This window comes from Ambystoma mexicanum, chromosome 10 (assembly GCF_040938575.1).
Source record: "Ambystoma mexicanum isolate Mex_15411 chromosome 10, UKY_AmexF1_1, whole genome shotgun sequence".
Classification (NCBI taxonomy): domain Eukaryota; kingdom Metazoa; phylum Chordata; class Amphibia; order Caudata; family Ambystomatidae; genus Ambystoma; species Ambystoma mexicanum.
The window spans coordinates 1444818214-1444838891 of NC_090932.1; the positions used below are offsets into that span (position 1 = coordinate 1444818214).

The following is a 20678-nucleotide window of genomic DNA, read 5'->3' on the forward strand; positions in this document are numbered from 1 at the left end:
TCAGGCGTCACGCTCCTCCCCGGCACATGTTGACTTTTACAGGGTTCAGCAGGTGTCCATCCTGCAACAGGCTCTTCCCAACTTCAGTCCCCCACTCCCTCTGCCTACGTTACCTTGGCCCTGACCATGGTTGGCAATCATGTTCGGCGTGTGACTCTGTCCTCGAAGGCTCTGAAGAACAGACTAGCCAGATGGAGGGAGCTCTTCCAGGGGTCGCCTCCAGAGGATCTTAAGAACTTTGTGAAGCATCGAGCCAGACCCAAGGTAGGGCTGTTATTTTCCATCGCACCCCGCAAGGGAGACTCCTTCCCAGGGACTCTCTCACGTGGGAGGGACAGGCCAGGTCCTTCTACCGGCATGTGCACCGAGGCTGCTACAGCTACTGGCCTTCGGGTTGAGGGTTCCTTGGACCCTCCCGGGCGCAGTGATGAGGGACCAGAAGGTTCTTGTACCAGGTTTACACACAAGGGGCTATGCCCTTTTACCGGCACAATGGCCGAGGGGCTATGCCCTAATACCGGCAATACATCCGAGGGGCTATGCCCTAATACCGGCAATACGTCAGAGGGGGCGCCTAAACGCAGCTCTTCCGAGGGTGTCACACCTACCGGGCCGAGGAGCAGGTTAGGCCTTGTGATCCACACGCAAGAGTCTTGGACGAGGCTGGGCCCAGCGGGCTGAGCAACACGTTGCAGGAACGTGGCAGGCAGCTCAACAAAATGGCCACCGCGCCAGAAAAGGGCACCCGTCCAACGAATTTGGCAAAGAACGAGTGTCCACGTGAGACTGGTCTCAACCAGGTACGTGGCCTACACTCTACCCTTCATTTGCGCAGGGCAATTTTCCTTTGCGTCTATATGGACAGGATACGCAACGGCTCCAGCAGCCCCCCGCTACCCCATCGGTACCCCCTGCCACCTTGTTGGCCAGTGAGGAGGTACTATTCGAGAAGTTTCTTGGCCTCATGAGGTCTCCGCAGATGGTGTTTATCATCAGACGCCATCAGGGAAGCCATGCTAGCGGCACCACAGACTCCTCCATCGGGCCCCAAGGCCCCAGTGCAGCTGCCGCCTCCTCCGGCTCCACAGTCAACTCTGCAACCTCCACCACCTCCTCAGCCTCCAGCTGCAGTCCCTGTACACCAGCCTCCGGCGCCATCTACTCCTCAACAAGATCCTCCAGATTCCGCAGGATATGGACGAGGAGGAGGATCTGGAAACGCCATCTTCAGCCAGGGCCTGCCATGAATGTATTGGCAGGCCCTGGCTGAAGATGGCGTTTCCAGATCCTCCTCCTCGTCCATATCCTGCGGAATCTGGAGGATCTTGTTGAGGAGTAGATGGCGCCGGAGGCTGGTGTACAGGGACTGCAGCTGGAGGCTGAGGAGGTGGTGGAGGTTGCAGAGTTGACTGTGGAGCCGGAGGAGGCGGCAGCTGCACTGGGGCCTTGGGGCCCGATGGAGGAGTCTGTGGTGCCGCTAGCATGGCTTCCCTGATGGCGTCTTTGATGATAAACACCATCTGCGGAGACCTCATGAGGCCAAGAAACTTCTCGAATAGTACCTCCTCACTGGCCAACAAGGTGGCAGGGGGTACCGATGGGGTAGCGGGGGGCTGCTGGAGCCGTTGCGTATCCTGTCCATATAGACGCAAAGGAAAATTGCCCTGCGCAAATGAAGGGTAGAGTAGGCCTCCCCCCCCCCACCTGAGGTCGAACAGCCGGCCGAAGGGGGTTCTGGCTGAAGTCCTCATGAGATGCCCCTCTGCCTACACAGGGATTCCACTGCAAACTGATTTAGTCTCCCTGGCCAAGAAGGGTTGGCTCAAGCCCCACTCAGTCCAGCCGGTCAATAGACGCCTGGGCGCCGAGTACAGGCAGACTGAGGCGGATCCACTCTTGCTCTCGGCCCATCCTCAGACACGCTCCTCGGTGATTGCCTCGGTATCACTATACCCCAAGGGCGGGGCTCGCGGAAGCCAAGCTCGTGGCGCATGACCTCATGGAATCCACAGTGGCTCATATTGATACCGCAGGCTGTGCGATCTGCATTGCCACGGACATGAGGAGAACAGCCTGGCGCCGGGCAACGAAATTCAACCCGGATGTCCAGGAGCACATTCTAGATCTACCATTCGAGGTGGGGAGGTCTCTTTCACTCTATGGACGAAGAGCTGGACAAGAACAGCTCACAAACGGTGAGGTTTTTATCCATTCTTACAAAGAACACGCCCAATTCGTACACCCAATCTCAGCAGCGCTCATAAAAGGGTTGTACACATGGAGGCTTCTGCGGCTTCCAGGAACGCTGATCCAGGAAGCCGGACCGCTCGCCATCTCAGAATCGGTGCAAACCACAAAAGGGGGGTTAAGGGCTTTTTCCAGTCCCCCTCCTCAGCGTCGGCCTTCGAGCGAAAGACGACATGACACGCCCCTTCGGGTCCACGTGTCTCTGGTGGTGGGCAGGCTTGCTCTCCATGCACAATTCTGGCGCCAGGATTTCGCGGACCCCTGGATCCTCTCCGTAGTATCCACAGGGTACTGCCTTACTATCCCAGCCTCTCCTCCCGCCTCGCCTCCACTCCCACAGGTTGGGACAGCAACTCTTTTGGTGGAGATCCGGTTGCTCGTAGAGAGCCAGGTAGTGGACGAAGTCCTGGTGAGGACCAATCACTTTTTGTTTACTAATTTGTACCACGCTCCAGGTACAAATTAGTTTAAGAGCGCCAGTCTTTGCTTCTGCTTTTGAATAGGCCACTAATTAACCCCTTCCTCCTACTCTTAACTGTTATGACTTTCTATCTAAACCTTGGACATCTAGATTCCTTCTTCCTTGTCCTAAGCCTTCTCCTTGAGTTGCTTCCTTGTCATGCTGGGGGACTTTAATCTTCCCAAGCCCTATGCAGCCACCTGCCTTGAACTTCATTCCCACTACATGCCTACCCACTCTGATTGGAACTCCCGTGACCTGGTCTTCCTCTCTACTTCACTCTCCTCCATGAGCTCTCTCTTTACCCATTTTCCTTCTAAGGACTCCATTGTTTACTTTAACATCTTGGACCCTTCACCCTCTTTTCCTCCTCCATTCTTCAGTCACTAAGAGGAAATTCAGGCACACCTCTTGCCCTTTATCTTGATGTAAGGATTTCTCTCTCCTCTTCCATTGACTGTGCTTTTTTTGTACTTTCACTCTCCCTTTAACCAACACATTTCCGCTCACAGTCACACCTTCCCATCATCAGCTCTGTGTCACTTTCAAATCCTCAAAAAACCCATGCGCCGTGACACAGGATGCTGATGCAAATCACAGTCCCTGGCACTACTCGGTCTGTCCCTCACCTCTGCACTTGGCTCTGCCAAATCCCCCTCCTTCACAAACCGAATTTCCTCCCTCCTCTAACTCCCACAAACTTTACCCTGCTCGTCAAGCTTTCCTAACATCTTGCAAGCCAATATTCATCATCTCCTATCTTTATGCTTATGACTTTTTTCACTACTTTTCCTCTAAAATCCATGAAATTCATGACTTAGTGTTTCTGCTTCCCTACTTCTGTCGTCCACCTCTCCCCATTGTACACTTGACAACTTCTCTCCTACCAAATAAGCACCCATCCTTCATAGTACCAACCCATCTTTCTCTATCAGTTCTATGTGTTTTGAGACTTTCCTTTGAACATCTGTTTGGTCTGGTCATTCCTCCTTCCCTACCCCACACCCCCATTCCATAATCTTCTCCTTTCACACATGCACTGTAACGGACGGCCAGAATAATCCATGTACTTGTAAGAAAGTTTCAAGCATTTTATTGCAAATTGGTCGGAAAGGACTGACTGGGAACAATGCTTATAGACAGGCGGTTTGTTTGGTCAGAGGCACAGACTGGAGAAAGGGTGTTGGAATGTGGGGCTAGGACAGTCCCTATCTTGCCCCACCTCCCATGCGAGGGATTACCACCCTAACCCAGGTGCCCATAATCCTAGGTTGGTTCTATTGACGGGTACCCCTACTGCCTGAACCCTTGCTTGTGCGGAATGTTCTCCCTAAAATGACAACTCACAAACATTTTCTACCTAGCCTTAAACTAGTGATGTTAGTACTAGTGGGTGGTGTTTGTGTGCCATCTGATTTTCTCCTGCCCCCATCTCCTTGCTCTCCTCCCCCTACTTTCCTCCTCGGCCCAGCTCCTCTCCCTACTCTCCTTCCCACGTCCTTCTAGCTCTGTTACTACCTCTCCTCCTCTTGCCTCCACCCTTGGGTGTTGACTCTCCTTTTCCTCCCAATCTACTACTCCTCCTCCAACTCGCTCTTCTGCATACTACTACTCGCTTCTACACACTACTATATTCTCCTTCATACTACTTCTTGCACTATGATTACCAATCACTACTACACCTTCTACATGCTACCACTATTGCTGCTACTGCTCTCAGCTACCACTCTCACTACTATTCTAGCACTACTGCTTCACTCAACCAAACTCTGGGATATGGTTACCCGCTCCACTTTCATCTACAACCACTTACTACTCTTACCCCCCACTTCCCTAGTTCACCCAATTCCTTGCAACCCACTTCTACAATCCTCTGTACTAGCCCCAATCTCAACAATCTCCCTCTCACACAAACTACTACACTTGCTACTCTACTGCTCCCCCCCCCCAACACTATCTCCTATATTCCGGGCTTGAACTATGGTTATGATGTCCACTGGTTAGAAGAAAGCCTTTACCTTTTTGTCAACAGCACCTGGATTACCTCTATGGTGGGGATCAGAGGGATCCCTGTGTGCCCAGCCAGCGGAGGCCTGAAGCTGCAGTGACACGCTGATGCCATGCTCAACTTGATGGGCACACACATCTTGAGCAGTACCTGACAGACACTGTGGATGGGCCGGTGATGCTCTGTGTGGCCTAGGGAGCTGATGGCAGACCGATTGAGGGTGGTGCGAACGGAGGTCCCAGGGCAGGTTAACCCATTAACGGGAGCTGCAGGGTGGCGGTCTCCCCTCCTCCCTCAGGGAGTTGGTGTTGGCCCTGCTGGGGGGGGGGGGGGGGGGTGGGCACAGAGCTTATAATGGGACTTTACGTCTACGCTCACCACCACCCGGGATGGAGCTACTGCTTGAACTTCAGAGATGCTCGCAGTCTATCATTGGATTGTTGGGGGGGGGGGGGCAGCAATGTGGGTTAACATCATGGATCTGGTGCTGTATAGGTTCCCTGTCATGATAGGCTGGACCCATGCTTCGCTCTATACCTTTGTGAAGCACTTGGGCTAATAGACGTTTTCATGCAATCCGCACCTGCCAGTTGACCTATTGATGCATTCCTGGGGCACACCTTTTCCGATTGCTAATTGACTACTTTTTTATGCCGAATACTGATATACCTCTGGTTTCCAAAATGCAATACCTTGCACAAGGTATATCCGACCATTTACCACTGTTGCTGTATGTGGGCCACTCACAGCACCTGTTCAGTTTTCCTGGACCGTGAAACCATATTACTAGGAGACTCCAGAGGTTATGAGGCAGCTTAAGGAGATAACTTCAGAGTACTTGGAGTTAAATTCTTCCTCGGCCGATGACCTTGGGGCTCTTAGGGAAGGTTAGGAGGTGGTATTGTGTGGTGAATCCATCTCTGTGCTCGCCGCCAGGGAGCTGTAGAGTTTGGGTACCCACGTACATGTGGAGTTGGATCTTGTTAAATTGGATCAATAATGTGTCTCAAACTGCTGCATGGAGACGGAGACGCGGTTGGTGCGAACCTGAGACATGTTTCATAACTGTCTGCTCGGCCAGCATTCCTAATTTCCAGGGTGTATGAGACCGGTGAAAAGTCCAGGAAGTTGCTGACCTGGTTGGAAAAGAGACGCCACTTCAGCACACGTCTGTAGAGTCATGTGGTCGTTGCCAAGTAAGTGTTGGAGGACACTGAAATGTACAAAGCTTTTGTATATTTCTATTCACTGCTATATGGGGCACCATTGAATCGTACTGGACCACATGTGGATCGCCTAGATGAGCTTCCTATTCACATGATCATGGAGGGCCAGAGGGGCATCCTACAGTTGAATAATCTGGAAGATTAAGTTGGAGCAACAATTCTGTCACTCCAGTCTGGTAAATCCTCAGGCCCTAAAAGATTCCCTGTGGAAATATTAAAAATGCTGGTTAAGATGGCCAAGACTATGCTGTACATATTCCAGGGAAGCTGAAATAGGGTTGAACTACCCCCTTACCTGCATCTGGATACTAGTGTCGTTAAAAAAAAAAATAAGCCACTGGAGGACTGTACCTCCTACATGCCGATTACCCTTATATTTAAACAAAGGCATTGGAAAAATGTTTTGCCACCCAAAGACAGTTGATGGTTTTGCTTTCACTGATGCACCCTGACCAGAGTGGCTTCTTGCTGGATAAGGCCACTTGAATGAATATACGTAGATTCGTATCACCATAGACCAAGCAGGACAAATTCAGACCCTCTTATAGTTCTGGTAATTGATTTTAAAAAGGCGATAGACTCCATTCAATGACGACGAGAGTGGGGTGGGACCAATATTTCTGCAGTGGGTTAAACTGTTGCATGAGCACCCAATGGTCGGCGACCAAGGTTAATGGGCAGATCTCTAGCTACTTTCTGTTGGACCGGGGTACAAGGCAGGGGTGTTCTCTCTCTCCCTGTTGCTGTTTATCCTGCCCATGGAACCATTGGCCATTTGGCTGTGTGGATATCCCCTACTGAAGGGGTTTGTATGGCTGTCCTGGAGGGAGGGACAGTGTGTCTGTATATTATGTTGATTTATTGTTGTATTTGGGAACCGTGTAGATCCGCCTCAAGAGTTATGGAGATTTTACAGATCTATGAGCGTTGCAGTTGTCTTTGTGTGAAATGGAAGAGGTCAATTTTGTTCCCAATCCTGAGGCAAGGAGGCAATCCCAGGCGATTGCAGATTTTTCGTGGTCACTGACTTTTTTGAATACTTGGGCATCCAGATATGTCAAGATCCAAAGTCTTTTCTTAAATTTTACTTGTTCCTGATCACGAACAGGTTCTGCGCGGACATCACGTTTTGGGCTGCTCTTCCCCCTCCCGCTGCTTGGTTTTGAAACTATGTTGCAGATTATCCTCCCTAGATATCTGTATGACCTCCTGAACACCTCAGTAGTGATAAAACAGGTTGCATTTTTGAACATTGAACAGAGGCTGAGACAGTTGCTTTGGTGTGTTTAAAGCCCAGAATTGCATTGCACACAGTCTATGGCTCCATGTGAAAGGGCAGTATGGGCACACTGGATGTCCACAAAATATTATTGGGCCCACCAGTTGGCAGTTGCTAATGACTGGCTTCACAGTGATGCATTGTATCCGCATATTGGTGTAGAGCTAGACTAGCTGCCCCTTGCCCAACCCCCTTGAGGCACTGTATAATACCACAGTTTCTGCACGAATACCAATGGCCTCAAGTCATGTAATTCTGTTTAAAGACGCTGCCACTAGGGCAGTGGGCTGGGGGAGTGCAGGGGAAGGTTACCATAAAGGCTTCCCTCTGGGAATTTGCCTGAAATACAGAAACTGGCATTTTTTGTGTTTTGGATTGCGGAAGAATGTACAGCTGGTAGATGTACTGAATGAGGGACCACTGCTAACCTTTGCGGAAATGCAGCTTAGGTTTGCGTTGGCCTCTGTAGATGAATTTCGTTATGTCGGATTCAGGCATGCTATGCTGGTGCAAATAGCAAGGTCAATTAGACCTTGTATCCAGTCTATCTGAATTTTTACCTGCCACCTTTTCACTAGGCTTGTACGGAAGTGGATGTCTGTCCCATTGACGCAGAGGATTGGCAGCAAGCTCTGGCACCATGGGAGGTGGCAATCTCATAGTTTCCGGTTGGTTAAGTTTAAAATCCTGCATAGGTGTTATTATGCTAGAGATGTGCTATGCTATTCAAATATTTACAGGCTGGGAAACCCCATTGTTTACATTGTAATAGGACAGTTGGCACCTTCTATCACACACTTTTATACCAGAAAATCTGTAAATTTTGGCTTGCAGTGCAGAGGTGCATATCTCGAATGCTTGGCCAGCCTAGCCCGGATAATCAAAAATTTGCCTTCCAGGGAATATGGGGAGACTCGTCCTTTTCCTGATAGAAAACACTTTTTATTGAGAATGCAATGATTGTGGCGAAGCACAATATTGCCAAGCATTGGAGGGCAAATAAATAAAAAATAATCTGAAGGACCACTACTCGTAGGGAATCATGGGTCTTAATAGGGATAAAGCTAGACATGCCCTGTCGAGGTACCTTTTCGAGCTTCGAAAAAATCATGTGCAATACACTTCCACTAGATGCCGGCCTAAGATAAGCATGTGAATCTAAGCAGATAAGCAGCAGAAATACGATTAGAGAAATGTATCTTGTATCCATGTTGCTGATGATTTTAAGGAGTGTTTGTTGTCTGGTACCAGCGATACCTAATGATGCCTTGATCAATAAACCAGAATGGATTAAAATAAAATAGTAACTTGGTTTAAATCGCTGTACAAAGAGTTTGATTAATGATGGGCTGCGAGGTGATCTTAAATGTATCTGGATCCATAAAGTCCCTGCTTGAATAAAGTTTTCCACTGGAGTATTTGGAAATAAAGGTAGCTCAGACTTGCAAATGAAAACTGGCTGTTTGATCAGAATTGTGCAGATGTTTTCAATGTTCCCATAACAAAACAGTACCTTTTTATTTTTCTTTCATGAAATGTGTGGGTTCAACAGATCTGCCAGTTTAGAAGAGAGTGTAAAATCCATGGGTCTGAGTGCAGAGGAGGACGACATTCCCTGGAAGCAATTGCGAGACAACCGGGATCTGACAGTTCTCTTTAATTGGGACCCACAAGACAGGTATGTAGAAGGTAGTTCTGTTGTAAGCAATGTTGGCAATTTGTAAAACAGAAAATGGTATGGATCCTGTTATTCAAAATGCTGCAATACCTTGTTTGCATAAGTAGTCACTCTTTCGCCTATGTCTCAAGTGCAATAAGGATTAAACAGTTAAAACATTACAAACTAGTCTTCTGTTTTATTACATTAGTAATTGCATAATTTTGCTTCTCAGATCCAGATTTGGGTGTGGTATAAATAGGAGGCAGCAGAACGCTTGCCAGAGTATAAGGATAGGCGTTTGCAACCAGAGCTGTATTGTTAGTTGCATGTTCGGGTATTGTGGTCCAGTGCTATAGAAATGCAATCAGAACCGCTAAGGTTTAGTAATCGAACAGGCTTGAGAGTGGTTCAGATAGAATCGAGAGAAGTCTGGTTCTAGTTTTGGAACTCTCTTGTGCCAAGTTCTGTTTTGATGGTTTTATAGTCCTGATTTTTATGTGCAAGGTCACAGGTAGGCAGGGGTGAACCTACACCCCTAGAGAAGTTTAGAGAAACAGACCTGGTTACCTTGCTTCCACTTTTAATAAACCTTTGTATAGATTAGTTCCCACGCTAGCTGCTGTGTTTTAGTGACCAACTTGCAAATATACTTTTCTTAATAGTGGAACACAGATTCAAGGAACAGTATATAATGCTACTACTTTTTTGATAAGTTGTACTAGGTTAGTAAGACCTTTTTGGTGTAATATACAATTACAGTTGCTTTTCAGCTCATTAGAACAGTCTAAGATGAGCAAGAACTCTTTAAACATATTTTGGATGCTCCAGATAACCCAAGGTGAGCTACACCTAAAGGAACACTTCGAATGGATTGTGTCCTCCCACGTATTCCTTATGTTTGATATTTCTGATATCCAGCTTTGCTGCTTCGGTATTTTCTTTTCATCAGGGGTTGCTGTGCATCGATGCTTGTCGACTCGATGTTCCTCGGAGGCCTCTGTCTCGAAGTCTACGTCACTGCAGGTATATGTAGCACGCTCGGCGCCCGTTGACCTCAGTTCTGTTTTTCCGCACTTAAGCTTTGGATGCGGTACACCTCGTTCCTTGACAGGAAGTTCTTCGAACACTTGTTCGATAATTTTGTTATTTCTTGCTTTCGGCGTGAAATGGCTTAGTCTTTGGTGTCGTCCACTCTTAGGTCTGGCTTAAAAAATTGCAGTTTCACCGGAACGGGTCTTTTGCCCCCCTAAATGAAGTTCACCAGCCCAGTGGGAAGAGTTTAGACTCTGAATGTTAATGGTTTTCGAGAAGGTGGCATTGCCCCAGCCCTCTCGACCACACCTAAAGACCATGCTCAGGTCAAAAGACCTCAGAAGCACAAAAGCCTGGCGGCCAAGTCTCCGAGAGCTATCCAATCCCTCAAGTCGAGAGAAAGTCTCCTCGAGGACTGAGCCATCAGTCATCGATGCCAAAGGACTAGATTCCAACACAATCAAATAGTGCGCCATTGCGCCGAGAACTTTGGAAAAGCCATCAACTCTTTGAGCGTCAACCTCCTCAACGCCAAATGTCGAAGCCATTGACGCAACTGTTGAAGCCGTCGACAATTAAGATGTTTTCGGCTCCTGTAACAACAAATAGAATGACAACTACATTTGAAAAGACTTATGCTCCTTTGCCACTTTCAGATTTCTTCAAATCCCTTTCTATGTATGTAGATGCAGAGGAATTTTCTGATGACGGAAGACTCTTTGGGTTACAATATGGAACAAGATCAGTGCCTGAGACATTGATTACCGAAGATTCACGCATGAACTTGCAGGGATGCCTTCATGAGGCTAGTGGAATAGACACCTCACCAGAGGTTGAATTTGGCAGGACAGACCCAGGTGACCACGCAGAAGTGACAGGCAACTGATCTCTAGGGTTATGGAGTACATGGGGTGGTCAAGACCTACACCAGTCTTTGAACAAGATATTACCGACATCTTGGACAGAGAGCATAAAGAGGACCCACGTGTAACTTTTCATCAAGCCTTACAAATGTGTGTGACTACTAACTGGGAAGCACCAGATGTCATTCCAGCTTTCAATAAGAAACTGACAGCAAAGTACAGAGTCTCAAGCTCTGACCCTTTTTACCTGTCCTAGCACTCAACACCAGAAAGTATGGTGGTTCGAGCGGCCACCTACACGAGTAGGCAAAATGCCTATACTACAATACCTCAGGATAGGGACGACAAGCGTTAAGATGTCGTGGCCAAAAAGGTTTTTTCGGTGGGGAGTATGGCCTTGAAATCAGCCAATGCTATGTGCACGTTAACAAGGTTCACACACAACCTTTGGGAGTGCACTTCTATGGTGGCTGACCATATCCCAGAAGGGGAAGAGCGAGACAGATTTCTAAACATTGTCAATGATGGGAAAGATGCAATGTGCAAATCCCTCCAGACTGTATCAGCAGAGCTGTGGTGGCAAGTACAGTAATGCACAGATTTGCATGGTTGAGAAAGTCAGGATTTGCCCCAAACATACAATCCAGGCTTCTCAACATGCCCTTGGACAGCACTCATTTATTTGGAAACGAAGCTGATGAGTTTGGAGAAGCTGCAAACTTCCAAGCCAAATTCCTTGGTGCTGCAATAAGACAAACTCCAAACCGCCCCATGGGTATACCCTGGAGGGGTAGGTCCTTTCATCACTACTCCAAATTTGGAAGGGGCAAAGGACAGCCAGCTCAGAGGACAAAAATTACCCTGTGATGGACGGGGAAGAGGGACTAAGACTGCAACAGCAGCGGCTGCCTTACCTTCAGCCACTGCGTCAGCTGCTCCAAAACCTCTGAGGACTTGATACACAAGACTGCAGTACGAGGCAGTTTGTCACAGCATCTGACAGAATGGCAGGCTATTACCTCAGATGCATGGGCATTGGAAACAGTTGCCCAAGGTTACTGCCTCCCTTTTCTGCAACAACCTCCGTCATCCACCGGGGCACAACTCTTTGAAAGTTCCAGATCCACGCCTTATGCAGGAGATTCTAACCCTGCTAGAGAAAGGTGCTATAGAACCAGTACTTGTAGCTGAGAGGAACAGGGGTTGGTACTGCCTGTATTTTCTAATCCCCAAGAAGGACGGAGTAATGAGACCCATCTTGGACTTAAGAGATTAGAACAAGTTCCTCAGGAAGGACTAGTTCAAGATGGTTAACCTTGCTCAGATCCTTCAGGCCCTCCAGCTTCAGGATTAGATGGTAACATTGGACCTTCAGGATGCTTACTTTCATGTGCCGTTCCATCATAAGCACAGACAGTACCTGAGGTTGGTGGTTCTCATTATCAGTTTCGAGTTCTGCCATTTGGGCTGACCTCTGCCCAATTGTATTCACCAAACTGATGGCGGTTGTGCAGCAAGTCTCAGAGGGGATATTCCTGTTTACCCCTACCTAGCCGATTGGCTGATCAGGGCCCATTCCCAGAACAGGCCCTGGAACATCTCAGTTATACCTGCCAGACCCTTCAGACTGGGCTTCTCTCGCAACAACAAGAAGTCCCACACAATACCATTACAAAGACTCCAATTCAACGCAGCAGTCCTGGATGCATCCCTGGGAAAAGCCTTGCCACCAGAGGTGAGGGCTGAAGACATTCTGCAGATGGTGACCAAATTCCAGAATGCCCAACATCTACCGACCTTTGTTTTTTCTAAGGTTGCTCGGCCTCATGGCATCCTGCATTTATCTGGTGCCAGAGGCTCGCCTGAGAATGAGATCTCTCCAATGGGCTCTCAGGTCCCAGCGGTCACAATTCTCAGGAAGGATGTCAGATCTCCTACAAATCCCAAGCAGAGTCTCACTGGATCTTCAGTGGCGGGCCTCTCGGAAGAGCATCTTGAAAGGAGAACCTTTTTGGCAACCATGGCCGTAGATAACCGTAGTGACGGACGTCTCACTGATGGGGCGAGGAGCCCATACCAATGATTGGAAAATTGGCGGTCGTTGGTCTCTATCGGAGTCCAAACTACATATCCACCTTTTAGAGCTGGGGGCAATTGGACTAGCGCTGAAGGCGTTTCTGCCGTCTGTACGGGCAAAAGATGTCCGGATGACGGACAACACAGTGGCCATGTACTACCTCAACAAGAGAGGTGGTGTAGGGTCACTTTCACTTCCACCGTGCAGAGAGTCAATGCAGCTCAGGTTCTGGGCAATACAAGAAGGAATCTCTCTGTCAGCAGTTCATCTAGCCATAGAAAAAACACGACGGCAGACACTGAGCAGGCAGAGCAGACTCCCACGAGTGGGAACTAGCTCATGAAGTCCTTCCTTAGGGTGAGTGAGCTAAAAGATTTATCGCGCAAGCCTTCTCACACTGTCTTTTATAAGACAAAGTGGTACTAAAAGTGAAACCCACTTTTCTCCCCAAAATTGTCTGAGTTTTATCTCACACAGAAGATCCTGTTATCATCTTTTTATCCTCCTCCACATCCTGGGAAGGAAGAGGAAAGGCTTCACAGGCTTGACCCTAGACGTGCACAGAGCTTTTTCATCTCCAGATTAGCAGGGTTAAGCCAGAATGACCAGTTATTTGTGGGCTATTCAGGTCACAAATTGGAATTGGCCATTACCAAACAGACTATTATACTGGCAATATCGGAATGCTACAAACTGGCACGTAAAGATGCTCCAGAACACTTAAAAGCCCATTCGACCAGGAGCATGGCAACTTAATCTGCCTTACAGAGGGGAGTTCCGGTAAGCTATATATGTGCAGCTTCCACATGGTCGTCTGTACACACCTTCACTAAACATTATAGTTTAGACTCTGCTTCGGGTCAAGATCTGCATTTAGAAAAGCAGTATTGCATTCAGTGCATACACAACCATAAATTCATGTCATACTAAATTCTACTCCCTCCTCCAAATCACGTAAACTGCTTTGAGAGTGTATCAATGATGAGGAATACGTGGGAGGACACAACCCATTCGAAGAACAAGTTACTTACGCCTGGTAACGTTCTTTCGACTGGATGTTCCTCCCATGTATACCTCATTGCCCCTCCCAACCTACCCCGCAGTAGAATTTCCCTTGCGGTTTCAGTCCACGCTCTCTCAGGGGGAGTAACTGTCGAACACAAGATAAATGCTTCACTCGTAAAAATGTAACTGAGGCCAAAGGGTGCTGCGCGTTCTACATGTACCTGCGGTGATATCGACATCGAGACAGAAGCCTCTGAGGGACATCGAGTCGACGGGCATCAACACACAGCGCCCCCTGCTGAAAAACAAATTCCGAAGCAGCAAAGCTGGATATTGGAAATATCAAAGATAAGGAATACATGGGAGGAACATCCAGTCGAAAGAATGTTACCTGGGGTGATTAACTTGTTGTTTTCAGGAATGCCACATAGCTATTCTAGGCAGCTAAAACCTAATGTAATCTGCTATTACTGTTGCTTTTCAGATCAGTGCAACACAGATTGAGGTAAGCAGTAGCTCGTTAACTTGTTTTAGGATGGCACACAGCTAACACAAGGTAAGTAAAACATATACTTTTTAAAGGTGTTATCAGCAACTTAAAGGTAAGTATAACCTTAGGCAGACTTATTCTGGACAGACTAACGGCATGTTTGGGGAATCAAGACCCAATTGGGGACACTCCTACATCTATCCTAACAGAAACAGCAATGATAAGTGAAGCCAACAGCATTACTCTAGGGTAAGAGGTACAACAAATTCACTGGTGAGTAGCTTAACCTTAGATATACTTTTCAGAATAGTGCAACACACATTCAAGGTAAGTAAGAACATGTGTAACTGTTCACTCTGTTAATTACCAACCAACTGTTTTACAAGTACATTTTGAACACTTATTTTTTCAAGGCAGAACCATTCTCTTATCCAGTCCTTCCCTTATTCTATAGCATGAGTTCAATCGGAGGCAGTAGAGGGACCCCAGTGGTCTACGTGCTAGCTGCAGGCAGATGAGATGGGGTTCAGTTGCAGGCAAAGTCAGTGTTCCAGAGGAACACTATTAAAACAAGTATTTCACTTTAAAGTTGAGGGTCCAAGGACTTCAGAGAAGACGCCCTAGGATGATTCCGCAGTGGACCTTGGTGAACTGGATGAGTGGCCTCCCAATCACAGAAAACACCCCAAAGCTATACAGAAATCACAAAGGCTTCAGGTAGGTAAAATACCCAGCCAACACAGTACCTCATCACAGAAGCAGGAAGACTTCAGGATCTGCAGCCAAAAACCTGGTTGATGGATTCCTTTGTCCAGAAGACAGGACTATTTGGAAGCAATTTTGCAGCCGGGATCATGCAAGAAGGCTCCAGGCAAGATTGTCCTCAAGGCAGGATGCGGCTTTGTGGATTTGGTGCCTTATTCAGGAGCACAGAAGACTACAGGATATCGCTGGCCGGATTCTTGTTTGCTAGGTCCAGCACTCTGGTGAGGGGCCTTTTCGGACCCGATTCACGTCTTTGGAGGTCCAGCAGGATGCCCATAAAGTTTCAGCAAAATTCGGAAGACCGTGCGCCACACAATGGTTTGAGGTCAGATGGTATTGGGGTATTGCAGCCTTGCAAGATTGCAGCACAATGTGGAGTGGCTCAGAATGCTGGTCTTCTTGAGTCTAGTGGGTCTCACCAGACTCTGGGTCATGGTCATCATTTTTGGAGTTCCCCGACCGATTGGAAGGAAGGGCTACACTAGGCTCCAGTTATGCAGCAGGCTCTCCGGTAGCTGGAAATCATTTCAGCCGCGTATCCTTCATCCTCTTCAGTTTTGGTTCCAGTGGTCGACTGGTCAGCAGCTTCCAGGTTTAAAGTTTTTAATCAAGAACTACAGCACAACTTCTGCATTCTCTCCGCTCAATTTACAGAAGGGGCGGTCTGGCTCTCCAATCGGGAAAACCAGAGCCCCCAATCAGGACAGCCAGACCCCCACACTGGGAGTTGTTCCCTTTGAGGCAAGGTGGATGACAAAGGGCTGAAGATTTTTGTACTCCTCCCTTGCTTCCTGCCTTTCCAGACACTCTGGAGCCTGGGCGGGGAATACACAGGATTCCTGCCAAAGACAAAACGGCCACTGAGGTTGTTTCTCCCTAGAATGGCAGGAGAAGACCTCGGAAACAGCAAGCACACAAGAAATGGCGAAAAAAGTCATAAAGGTAAAACCACTGCCACCAGCATTCATGTAAAACTCACAATTGTAACAAAATGTTACCAGGTAAATACAAATCCTGGTAACATTTTCGTATTTAGGAACCCCCCCCACACTCCCTTACTTGGGAATTGTAGTTCTCCCAAGTACATTAAAGAGAAATTGACAGGGGAGACCATACGGGCAACTCAGCCTAAGCCCAAAAGTTGTAGGAAACTATAACTTCAACCATACACTATGGAGCGACCTAAAAAGGTCACCCATAAAACGAGTAAAAGACTGAGAAGGGAAATAGGATTCCCCTTCACCTAGGGACCATATAATTTACCTTGTTACAGGCTCATTTTGCTCCCCACAATACCAGTGCTCATCCAGCTCCCCCACGGCATCTCGGGCATTCTAGCAACTCGGGCACAAATAATACACGGTAGGCCAGAAGTAGAGCTAAATGGGCTGTAATGCAAACACACACCAGTAAATAGGAGTGCTGCATTCTGCTCTGCTCTGCCCTGCCCAGGCCTGGCTCATCCTTGTACAACAGCGTAGCTAAATCTATTCTCCACTCATCAATCAGCATGTAAAATGCATGTATGAGTGTTAGGGAGAATTCTCTGTTAAGGCTGATTTCCCAAACCTAGTGAGTCCCCCAGCAGCTTTGCTGGATTTTTGGGGTTTATTTATTTTTATTTTTTTTGTGTTTAATCATTAAGATTTTTTACAAAGTGATCATTTTGAGAAACAGATTCTTTCTCACGGATTATTTAAGCAAAAAAAGTTCTTTTAGTTGCTAGGTGTCTGACAAGGGGGGGTTTTGTGGCAGTAGCGCAGAGTTTACATATTTTACGATATTAAAGGTTGCCAGTTGCCATCGTGTTCTGTCCCCCCCTATTAACTTAGCCCAACAATTTTCTTGGTCGCTTAAAGCAAACTCGCTTAGAATGTCCGGAAGATATGATGATCTTAAACCTCTGGTACTGGGACACTCGAGGATCAGGTGACGAATTGGTTCCGTTGCTGATTGATCAGTACAAAAGCGACATTCTTTTTTCGATGATAAGCCTCTAATGAATAGGATTTCGTTAGTTTGTAAGAGGTTCAATCTTGCTCTCATAATCAGGTCTCTCGCTGGTTTTGATGGAAATTTCTTAATGTAAGGCTGCACTTCGTTTAACCTCCTTGTATTTGGTGGCAAGTGCTGGATTAGTTTGTTTTGCAATGCTATTTCTTTAGTTTTAATCCAGTCCAGTTCTTTCAATTTCTTTTGTGTTTTTGTTGGATTTACGAACAGAGTTTCTTCGCATTCCACTGATGCTAGGTATTCACAATTCCGGGTACACCAGACCTTTAACTTTTTGTTGGTTCCACTTTTAATTTCTCTTAGTATCAAGTTGTAAATTGACTGAACTTCTGCCATTCTGCATTTGCGAAATAGCATCAATGAATTGATTTTTATTGTGCCTTCCAGAGATAGTAAACTTAGTTCCTGTCATAGAGGTGGAATCCGGCAGAGCTAGTATTGATCTCCAGAATTGTGCTTCAAGTTTCAGCCAAAATGTAGTTGGAAGAGTTGGCATTGCATCTGCCTCATATGTTAATGATGGAACAACCTTTTTTTTGTAAAATTCCAACACAGGCAGCAACGAAAAGCGGCCACATTTCCTGTTAATGGCTTTGCCTTGCCCAATCAGTTTCTTTACCTTCAGTTTTAAGTGCATCTGCATTGCATTTTCTTTTTTCGAGCTGTCCAAGATCACTCCCAGATATCTAAATTCCGGCACCTTTTCAATTGGTTCTTTCGTCAGATGCAGTGATCTCTTTTCCGATTTTTTGGAGCTAATTGAGATAATCATGAATTTTGTTGTTTTTTTCGTTTATCTCCAAATTGTTTGTCCTCATGTATTACTCCAGACTGTTCAGCTGCCGCTGCAATCCAATTGGAGTGTGATCCATTAAGATTAGATCATCAGCGTATAGAAATCTATTTATATGGGCGCTTCCTATTTTGGGCAGAAAGCATTGAGTCGACAAGTTTACTTCTTGTAAATCACCCAAGAAGGCCAGGAAGAGCGCAGGCGCCAGGGGACACCCCTGCTTGACTCCTCTGGCCGTTGGAATAGCTTTAGAAAGGAGGCCTTGTGGAGTTAACTTCACTTTCATGGTGGTATCTGTGTATAGCGCCTTAATTGGGTCCAGGATATCTTGTGGACATGCCCAGGCTTCCAGTTTTTTCCACAGAAGAATTCGGTCAACACGATCAAAAGCCTGTGTAAGATAAATGAAAATGACAAACAGCCTTGGGCCCCCTTCTAAGACTTTGCTCTTTAGGGCGCTCAGTAACAGAATGTTTGCCGAAGTCCCCAGGTTTTTTTTAAAGCCGGTTTGAAGGTAATCGCTGCACAGAGCTGATTTTGCCCATAAGTTAAATTCCTCCAAGAGCAAGGAACCAAAGACTTTTCCAATACAGTCCAATAAGGCTATTGGCCTGTAATTTGCCGGGTCGGCTTTGTTCCCTTTTTTGTAGACCGGTACCACAATTGAGGATTTCCATGAGGGTGGGATCGAATGTAATGTTGCACATCTCTTAAAAATATCACTCAAGAGACTTGCCCACTCCGCTGGAAAGGCTTTAAGATCTATGTTGGTTACGCCGTCTGGACCCGGAGCTCCAGAATTTTTCAATTTCATTATTTGTCTTATTTCTTTTGTCATTTAGAGGTCTCCACGCTGTTGGAATGGTCTCTTTAGCTGGTCTTGGCCGTGTTTGCGTCTTCTCAAAAAGCGTTTGAAAGAAATTCACCCATGTCCCTTCTCCGATGTTTGAAATAAACGCTGGCTCAGATGGAGAAGAGGCCGTTTTTAAGAGAGACCAAAACTCTCGGGTATTGTTAGCTGTTATTGCAGTTATGATGTTCTCGGCGTCTTGTTGGTATAAGGCCAAACGATGGTTATGAACCCAGGTTACATATTCTCGTTGACCTTCGTTCGCTGCCTTGATTGCGAGTAGTTTACTGGCTTGTCGTTTCAATTTTTGCATTTCTCTTTTTTTAGTCACCACTTTTAGGTCATACCTATGAACATGTGATCTTTTGGGATCCTTATTTCCAGTTTTGTGGCTGTATACGAGTAGCAATGGAAAATAGTCGATCTGTTTTTCAGAGGTAAGCTCTGACTGGGTGTTATACTTTGACCTGAGGTCACAGATCGCTGCTACTGATAGCTTCAGTCTTGTGCGCTGATTGTTGATACATAATGGTAATTCCCCCGTAGATTTTACCGTCCTTTTTCTGGGCCACGTTGCACAGAGGAGATTGTGGTCATTTGCTGCTGTTTCGATTACTTCAAATGCCGTCACAACTGATAGCAAGGTTGTGGATATGAAAATGTAATCTATTGTGGCCCTTGTAGACTCTCTTTTCCAGGTTGGCAAGCGAGAGGGATCTGGGTAAACACTGTCAGTGTTGTGCATTTCTCTAGATTTCATCAATTTGAGCAAAGCCGTACCTCTTTTAGCTGTTGCGCTCATGGAATCGTGGGGTGCTAGCTTGTTTGAATCTTGTATGCACGTGGCATTGAGGTCACCACAAATCAAAAGGTAGGGTGCCAAATGGACACCTATGGCTTCGTCAATTGCACTTTCCAGCATTTCCAGGTACTCTAAATCAGTGAGGGTCGCCGGGTTCCAATAGGTGTTTGCAATTATAATTACTGGTGGCTTGCCTTTGTCTCCTTTCTTGATACCCTCTAGCCATATGGCCTTGACCAATGGCAAAGAAGGGTTACTGATCAAGGTTTTTTCCAAAGTGCAGCCACTTCCCTGTCTGCAGGCTATCAGAAGCCCCGAAGATGGTCGTCCCCTCAGTCCTTTTTTTGCTGGAGAGAACGCTATTTCGTAGCCATCCAATGTTGGTGCTTGTGTTAACCACGTTTCTTGGAGGCACAGTAGGTCATAGTCTGCTAATTTTATAGGTCCTTGTGCTGTCAAATGGGTATGGCCTCTGGTGTTCCATGAGCATATATGGAAAGTTTGCCTGTGTGTTGCTTCTTTGTCGTTGACGCCACTCTTTAGATTTTGATCGTTGGGTTGCTATCTCTTAGATTCCCTTTGGAGGGCTTAGGTAGCCATGGTTCTCGTTATCGTAATGACTTTGCTTTTATCACTCCCTCTTCTGGCACTTCTGTTTTCTTGCGTCTCATGCTTATTGTTGTCCACCCTCTTGTCATCTTCTTCCGAAAATTGTACAAAGTGACGATCCTGGATAGGTCCACGAAGTACTGTTTCGTTTGTCTTTTTGGGCCGGGATCTCTTCCTCTTAGTTTCCAGATTTGGTGGGTGACCTTTTTCCATGTCGAGTCCCTCGCTGAACTGACTTGGAGTTTCTTGTTCTTAATTTAAGCTCCTCGTCGCGCCTAATTTTTGGCTTCAAGGCTATCGACCTTGACGAGTCAGCAATGTCATAGCCCATTTGTAACAGCGATTTGGTCTCTTCTTTTAACAGGTCGCGCACCCTTTTGGAAGAGAGGTATAGGTGAGATATGGCCTTTTGATGTGTCTTGCTGGGGTCGACAATCAATAGGTCATCCGTTTTAATAGATCTTAGTTTCGGGATAAAGGCAAAGAGCCTTAGAACTGA

General features: G+C 46.8%; 1 protein-coding gene across 1 annotated transcript in view; it reads left to right on the plus strand.

The window, feature by feature from the left end:
• Positions 1–20678, plus strand: part of NAA25 (N-alpha-acetyltransferase 25, NatB auxiliary subunit) — a 1586429-nt gene that overhangs the window by 921445 nt on the left and 644306 nt on the right. The window contains exon 17 of the mRNA XM_069619501.1: positions 8773–8898. Within this exon, the coding sequence (XP_069475602.1) occupies positions 8773–8898 (126 nt within the window). The remainder of the gene's footprint in view (positions 1–8772; positions 8899–20678) is intronic.